Source organism: Solanum tuberosum, unplaced genomic scaffold (assembly GCF_000226075.1).
Source record: "Solanum tuberosum cultivar DM 1-3 516 R44 unplaced genomic scaffold, SolTub_3.0 scf00493, whole genome shotgun sequence".
In the NCBI taxonomy this organism is placed as follows: Eukaryota; Viridiplantae; Streptophyta; class Magnoliopsida; order Solanales; family Solanaceae; genus Solanum; species Solanum tuberosum.
Window position 1 is genome coordinate 132,252 of NW_006239430.1, and position 9,133 is coordinate 141,384.

Below are 9,133 nucleotides of genomic sequence, written 5' to 3' on the forward strand. Positions count from 1 at the left end.
TTAAAATGGAATGGAGAAATAACAATATAAAAACCCTACAATAAATCGGCTAGAAAAAATCTAAAGCATCGAATCAAATACATGATACGATTGAAACAAATATACAATAGGAAAAACTAAAGAAAATCTTACTTTGCCACTTTAACTAATGCTGATTATGTAGAGTTTGATTTGAATTTAGCACATGCAAAAGGAAATAAAAATGATTAAGGAAGAAGGGATACGTGTGGAGTGGGAATGAGATACAAACTTTTTTTGTGATAGGGGTAGGAAACGTTTAATGAAGAAGAAGGGGTAGTGGTGGGATACGTGAGGTATCTGTTTTGGGATTGAGGAGGGAAATGGCTGAAAAGAATAAAGAGAAATTAATTTGAATTGTTAGTGTCCTACTAATTGAGGAGATGTAATTTTAAGATAATTATACATTATCATTTTTAAAGGGATTGTGTATCTGATTTAATTTTTTTTTAAATATGGTATATTTTTCAAAAGGTGGTATTCTATGTAATATTTTTAAAGTAGAGATAAAATATGTATATATGGTAGTTAAGTATGTCTAGATAGGTAGTTTTTCCTAAATATTCCCCTGCCCAGTTTTATGCTTGTATAATGTATAATTTATGTTTGTCAACGATTTATACAAACGAGAGGCTAACAACAATTTATACAAATGGCCTGCCAACGAAATTATACAATTCTGAAGAGGAGCCAACGAATTATACAATTGCTTCTTTTTGTATATATGTATAGCGAATTATACATATATATGTTTGCTATGGAGCGCAATTATGCAAACTTTGCTATATCATACAAATATCATTTTTTTGTTTGCTATATGTGAAAGTTTCTCTTATTTTAACCATGATTTGGACCCAACTTGAAATGGAGTAATAAAAAATAGAGAGGAGCTTAAACTTACACGCAAAAGCGAATTTAGGATTTGAAAATTCTGAGTACACACTCATATTATCTTAATTTAGGTATTAGTGAAACTTTTAATGTCAATTAACGAATAATGTCGTATTCAACTTGTCATTAATGACTTGACTAATAACCGAAAATATTAAATATAAATATATAAATCAAATATGAGCTCTAAGCTAATACTTGAAATTTACTTTGTTATACTATAAATTTAAGCCTTTAAGGTAATATATAGACTTTTTACTCTATAACTCAATGGTCAAGGTGAATTTATTTTACGGGTACTTATCGGACGAATTGGATGAATAAATTTTAGATAATGGTATTAACTCTAGAACTCTAAGACCTCAAGTCAGTGGTCAATCTTTTCCAAAAAATTAAAGTTTTTGATGGTCACTGAAAACAAAAAAAACAAAAAAAACATTTTCCATTCTTTATGTCTTTCCTGTTAACTATAGTACATTTCTAAGAGATTGCGTCCAAATTGTGATGTTTGCAGGGTCTGTGATTTAGAAACTAAAATTAGGGGTGTACATGAACTTAATTGGTTTGAATTTTTTAAAATAGCAAATTAAATTATTTGTGTCGGATTTTTTAATCTATAAATCAAATCAAATTAATAAATTTGAATTTTTCAATCTAAAAACTTTTTGGGTTTTTTTTTTCCAGATTTCTCGAGTTTTCAGGTTTTTCCGGTAAAGTATTCATACAAACATTTAATTAACTTGTGTTTTAAATATTTCTTTAGTCTTACCAAAAATATAATTATCAAAGGTATTTTTTTTAAAGAAAATAACACAAAATATAATATGAATGATTGCAGTAAAATATACAAAATAATAATGAAATCACATAAAACAAATATTGCAAATAAATAAGTCAAAATGAAAATGATCATAGTTTTAAAGTATAAATCATGTTAAAATAAGTCTAATTAGTCTAAGCCAATATATAATTAAAGAACACATATTCAACATTATTGTCATTCTTAGTATTTGAGTTGATATTTTTTGTTAGCAATAATATTGATTTGATTTTGATTGAGCTTCATTAGAATTTACTAATATCTGTGGAATATAACCTTTATTGGACTATTCAAAATTTTAAGTCAAACTTGAAATATTTTGTTAAAAGATAATTTATGAAAAAGTATAAGAAATATTTCTAAATTATATCAAAATAAATACTTTAATGTATAAAATAATTTTTAAAAATTATATATATATATATATATATATACATTATGTCAAGTTAGTTTGGTCTCAAATTAACTTTTTAAAGTTAAAACCAAATCAACCCAATATAGTCAGTTTTTTTTTCTTCAATACCAAACTACTAGTCGAATTTTTTTTCTCAATTTGTGGTTTGATGCGATTTTTGGTTCAATTTTGTTCACCCCTAACTAAAATAATTGACCATATATTTTTTAGTTGTCCGAAAACTCAATTAGTGTGGAAGTTGACTCCTATCAATTGGCCTAATTTAAAAAATGTTATGAATTTTGCAATGTGATGAAATGACAGCTTTGTTATACAAGTCCATATCCAGAATTGATTGAGCTATTTAAATTGAGTCTCTTTTATGGCAAATGTGGAAAGCGAGAAATTTGTTGTGCTTTAGCAGTGGTACATATGAACCTAATAACATAGTTAATAAGACTCCATTTGATTTACATATGTACAAACCTCTGCAGCTTTAACTCCTATATATATAAGAATTTATGATGTAACTCTATTACTATTGCCCAAGAAAATCATGCATACAAGCATATGAAACTTCCAATAATTGTAAGCTACAAATTTAATAGAGGAATAACTATTGTCATACTGATAATTAAGGGGAAGCATACAATGTCATTCTTGAGTATATTGTCGTAAAATGACTCATTGAATTTTACATCCCCCAGAATCTTGTCCATGACGGACATTGCCGTAGGCAGAAAGTTCAAGAAGATCCATGTCGCGACCTGGATATAGTTTTAAAACGTTAATATTATCACAGATAATCTCATAAACTAGACTGCCAAATACTTGAACACAAGACTGAATGCGTCTAACCTGAAACCCGACAATACGAACTTCTTTGAATGAGTTCAGCTTTTGATATATCAGTTCGATTCCCCTTCGATCTATTAACTGTCGCCTGCATGAAGACACTCCTCCCATCAATTTTCTAACTTTTAGACACATTCCCCATTTACTCCCATCAACTGTCTACATAACCCTGCATAACCCTTTCTTTGAACGCAGGCCACCAAAGTTCCATTTCCATATTGACATCAACATTGGATCAAAGAAATGGACCAAATTTTACACTTCTACCAATAACCATGGAGTAGTAAAAGATACTCCCTCCGGTAACAATTTTTTGGTTAACACGTCCCTTAAGAAACTGTATTTTGCCTATCATACCCTTATTTGTTATCTTTAATCATTTGGAAAGTTAATCTCTCTTCAATAAATAAAAAGTTGGATAATTAGTCATACTAATTTGGGATGTGAGTTAATCTAAGCAATTAATCTCTCTTCACTTGGGTTTTCTCTGTTAACTAGTCAATGTTTATTACTTCCAAAAATAATTATTACTAAGAGAAAAATGGGAAGAATGTACTCAATTATATCTTGGTTTTCTAAAATAACAACTATTTTGGACCATTTATTTTTAATAAGGACAACAAGTATAACTTGTCCAGAGAACATCGATAAAGATGGAGAACCAAGGATCAAGATGACTAAGGAGATAAAAGCACAACATACACAGTAACCATAATCCCTAAGGGGTCGTTTGGTTTGAAGACGAGTTATGTTGGGATTAATTATGATGAGATAAGTTATGTTGGATATATTATGACAGGATTAGTTATGTTGAGATTATTTTTTATTAGTTGTTTGGTTTGTCAAATATGCACGACAGGATTTCTAAGAATAAGTTGTTTGTTTACAAAAATACCTTTTAAGAATAAGTTGTTTGTTTATATAAGAGGGTTCAAGAGGGTACTTTTGTTATTTTACATTTTATCCCGGGATTAGTATTCCACCCAAAAGTAGGGATAACTAATCTCAGTCATAATTATTAATCCTGGGATAAGTTATCCCACACTTTGTAATCAAACAAAGAATTGAGGTGTACTAAAATTTTATCCCGGGATTTTATTTTTTTTATCCATCACACTAAATGACCCCTAAGTAGTCTTAACACTCCTTGTATTCTTGAAGGATAATGTAGAATATATTTCAAATATTAATGAAATAATGTCTTCTAATGTAGCACATACTATGAATTAAAGACAGATTAACTGAAAACAAATCACACAATAACAGGAAACCGTGAGTATACGATAATGCAGCAAGGAAATTTCAAGATACTCCACAGCAAGCACAAACAGAGATGTTTTTTGATGAAGAAACACAAACAGAGATGTTTTTTGATGAAGAAGCACAAACAGAGATGTTCTATCAGAGAGAAAATCTCACCTGCAAAACTTGACAATTCTCTAGTGTACTTTCTCCACCCTGCAAAATATTTAAAACAGATGAACCCAATCAAATGTCTACTTTTGGAAATTTGGTAGTTAAAACAGAACATCAAGATGAGGGTAATCTTTTCTAGAAGCAGACATTTCATAACAATAGTAAACTTCAAAATATATGACATTTTTTAACATATGAGAAATGAAAGAAGATTCACAAAATTTGAAAAGCTTGATTGAAACTGATGGTGTGATGCGACACTAAGGTTAGAATTTGTTATATAGAGCATTATAAATATAAAACAACTTCATAGCAAGTTTAGCACTTGCCACACTCTCAATCCCCCAAGAAAAAGAGAAAAGGAAAGGAAAATAGAACAGAAATGAAGATGTTTAGCAACTACTGGCTGGCTCTTAAGTGAAACCACTTACTGTTTAAATTGTACTTCATTAAGCATGTTTGTAACTTATATAAGTACTGATCTGTCTCTCAATCTTATCATGTATAATCTAGTCTTTTATCACTTCTTCATCCTCTTCTTTGCTATTACTAAGTTTAACGAAGTCCCAATCAATTAAGACTGACCAGAATCATTGGAAAGAAAAGATAACTATACTCCTTTTTTTATGTCTCAATTAATTTTGAGTATTTCTTCAATCACAAGTCTGATTAAATGAGGTAAGAGAACATGCAAAAGAATCAAGATCACCAAATGAACTGTTCCGTTTTTTCTTTTTCACAGATAATGGACTGTTCATTTTATCAAGAAAGTTTATCAAATTCTCATCATGCGTCCACACCAAGGATGCCTTGGACAGATTAGCATAACCATCCTGCCAATGAAATGAGATCTGTCATAACAAGCTAAAGATCAAGGGTCACATGCTTTACGAAAAATGACCAATTCAGGCTTGTATGAGTGGTATGTATTAACATTTCATTTTTTTCCTTTTCCTCCCTCAGGAGCAAGGAACAAGCTCCAAAATGAAAATTTGGGCATAGAGATTTGAGTTTGTAAATGTTAAATGTTAAGGATTATTAATATAATTATCAGAATGTTTGAAGTATTGAGTTTCTGTTAGATATTTTCTTGTATTGCCAAACTATCATGTGTCTTGTGAGAACCATAGAAACAGGTATCTTGCATTCATTAATCAAAATATCTCTCTTATTTTCTCACATTGTATCAGAGCCTCTACTATTTGATAGATACTCAAATAACTTTCACTTATCTAGCGGCGTTCTTATGTGCCTGTACCGCTAAATTTTCTTTTTTTCATTCTTTTTCCACAAAAGGACTAGTGGAAGCTCCAAACTTCTTCGAAGCTCTAATTTGTTAGTATGTTAAAGTTAGAATATCATTTACATTGTGCATGATTACCAAATCATCATGTTATTAATATATCTCTTCCTTTCCATAGTTATCTCAAAGTTTATCTGAGCCACTAAGGCTTTGGCTGAGGGATCAAGTAGATTCTACCATTCAAGCGGCACACTTCTATCTACAGTCCCAATTGAAATGGTACTGTGCCAACTCTCAGTGATCCTTGCAAAGGGAGTATGTTTATTGCCGGTGACCCTTCTACGATGTGGCGCTTATTTTCAATGACTGACCAAGTAACACTTAGTGCATTGCCTATGGTTGTTTGGGACACGCCATGCTGATTTTCACTAGTCGTTCTAACAATACCCTGTCCCCTTTTGACAATGTTGTCAAGGATGAAAGTGTAGAAAGCTCTACAATCTACTGGGATTCTATATAAAAGAAGAACTAAAATATGCAACGAAAGATAATAGATATAAATACAAGAGGCAACAATTATATGGAAAAAGAATTAAAAGAGCTAGAATTATCAAGTAAAATAATATCATCAAACTGTGTCTATCTGCATATTGCAAGAATAGCAGATACCAAAACCCGAACAAAAGATTATTGCAATAGGCTGATGGTTAGCGCAGAAATAGTCTGGCAATGACAAATTATCAAAATATTAGAATGTAAAGAAAGGATTCATGATGCCGATCCAACATTTTTTGGATCAGTGATAGCTGACCCAACTGATTTGGAACTGAGCCTTGAAAAGACATGTCAATCAAGTTCAATATCACTTTTTTATTTGGTTTTCAGATGAAAAATGCAGTTTTAGTCACTTATTAAAAGCTACTAACTAGTTTTCTCATGCTAGATTTATAATCTTATATTCCTAATTACTAGCATATTCACTCATAACTTACCACTATCAATTAAAAACATCCTTGCAAGCTCTATTTATTGTTAGTGGCATACTCTGCGAAACTAGTCCATGGGTAATAGAACACACACCTTAACACTTTGGTGCTTGCCAGAAGCCACTTAAGCAAGATGAAGCATCAATCAGCCCTGTGCCTAGCTTCATCACTAAGGTGTGCGTGTTACCAATCTTAAACAACACTACTTTCAAATTGCTTTCCAGCGATACCGCTCTTTCCAAACACTATTTGCACCTGCATTTTAGTCATTGTTCACCCCACTTCTCCATCTTTGTAGTGAAATTTGGACAATCAAAAATTTCTACCACATTTATTGGAAACTGTTCCACGAAAAGCAATATTCGGGCAGCTTTTGATGTCTGCTTACATTCTTGTTCCAAAAAGCAAATTCAGATTGGCCTCCCCATCTTGTGTTTAAGGAGACATGTTAAAATATTAGGTATTAGTGTCAAAATGTGAGAACACTAGAAGTGTAAAGTTTTTAAGTTGGATATTTTCTGATAATATACAAATCTAATGCATGTGTTGCATTCATAGCCAATAGGTGTGTCCTGTATTCATACATATCATCAAGTTATCAATACATATTTTCTCTCATCGTTAAACGATTAAATCTGCTATAATGTCATTCATCATAAACACAAAAATCAAAGCTTCTTGAACAAACAGTAGCATGAAAACAAGTATGTTGAAATACCCCAAACCTGCTGCTTCTAGTTAAACCCAATCAGCGAACAGCACCAAAACTCAATATTTTAAACAAAGCTTATACATAACTACTCCTCAATCCCAAACTTGTATGGTTCAGCTCTATAAATAGTCTATGAAGGCAACAGTTTGGCTTCTTTGTTTATACAACGCTCTTCCTTTACAGAAACTGTCTATCTTATAAGCTTTGAAACATACTCGGGCATTTCATTATGCATCAAATCTTCCTAAACATGATATAAAAAAGAATCAGAAAGTACCTTAGAATAGGGAATAATATGGTCATAGTCATGGCAGAGACAACCAGGACAGCCGACAAACTTCCGAAAGATTGTGTTCCCCAATGGGTCTCGGCGCCATCTGTCCGGGTCTCTTCCCTTCACTTTCTCCGCCTTCTCCCAACACTGCTGCTTCACTCTATACGGGAAACTTCTTGGGTTCGTCTTGGGGGAAATTTCAAGCAAACCCAACTCTTCAGTTATGATTTCACCATCAAGCACTGACACTGATGGAGGAGGAGATAGCCTCGTATGGCGTGAACCCGAAGGTCCTGATAGATTAACGGGTCGGGTTCTTTTTGGGGAGGAGGATACATTCTTGTTTTTTCTGTTGCCTTCTTTCATGTTTCTGTATATTCTTCTTCAACGGCCACATGGCTCATCTTAATTAGCAAGTATTGTACCCTTTTTGGAATTGGGCATGGGCACCCATTTGAATAAGAGATATCATTTGGGCATATAGAATATTCATCATCCCAATTGGGTAATACTGGTACAAGAATTTCTTTTAGTATAAAGTACAAAAACTCCAAAAATTTAGGCGCTAATTACATCTTATTTTAAAAGTTTTTCAAACTATAATAATCTCGAATTTGTCAATACTTTGGGAGAGATTGCTCCTTCCTCCGATACATAGTAAACGATACATAAGTTACATAACTATAAACTAGATTTAGGTTTGAAATAATTGAGGCTATGTATCAACAATAACAGTTGTACTAGATACATTATACACAAACAAAGTTGTAATGTATCTGACAGATGTGAAGTGATGTATCCCGATGTTAAGAGTAAGAAGGAAAAGATGATTTTTGTAACTAATTCAAATGGTAGGGATTTTTAGATATTATGTTATCTTAAGTCGTATATATATATATACACACACTAGATGAGGGACCGCCCGTCCTGCACACAGGCAACACAGACCCAATCTGGTGACATCAAATTTTATTTTAGGAAAAATGACCTAAATATATATCTTATGTTACCATAATTTCTAAAATTTCCTACCATTTAAAAAATTACAAAAATCTCATTTTCCCTTATCTATCTCTTAATCTCGGTTACATCACCCTCCCCCTTCCTACTTCACACTTAACTCCCCTAAATTCATGCCAAAATTAGGGGCCATATATCAACGATTTCTTTAAACTTAGATTTTTTTAATTACAACCGTGTTTTTCTAGTTTTCTTCATCAATTTCAAATCTAAAATAGGTAGGAAAATTTCTTCATCATCTTTTTTGTTTTCATTGCGATATTAATTATTAAGCTTCAAAATATTCTTCTGGGTGAAGATGGTAAGGTAAAATTAACTGATTTTGAATTGGCAAGGAGAGTTGGAATGAAAAAATATGATGATTTGAGAGATATGTGAATTGAGGGGTACCCCATTGTACATGTCATCGGAGATGGTCACCAACGACGAACATGGTATTCCAGTAGATATATGGGTACTTGGGTGTGTGGTGATAGAGATGTTTTTCCGGAGTTTTGGCTTATA

At 32.0% G+C, this 9,133-nt stretch overlaps 1 protein-coding gene across 1 annotated transcript; it reads right to left on the reverse strand.

The window, feature by feature from the left end:
* Positions 1-2,641: 2,641 nt before the first annotated feature.
* On the reverse strand, positions 2,642-8,016 carry LOC102587471 (uncharacterized). The gene is made up of 4 exons (XM_006364743.2): positions 7,613-8,016; positions 4,398-4,436; positions 2,982-3,066; positions 2,642-2,890 (listed from the first exon to the last, which is right to left on the reverse strand). Exons 1-4 carry the CDS (start codon positions 7,973-7,975, stop codon positions 2,808-2,810), a joined length of 570 nt encoding a protein of 189 aa, XP_006364805.1. The 5' UTR covers positions 7,976-8,016; the 3' UTR covers positions 2,642-2,807.
* Positions 8,017-9,133: the final 1,117 nt, after the last annotated feature.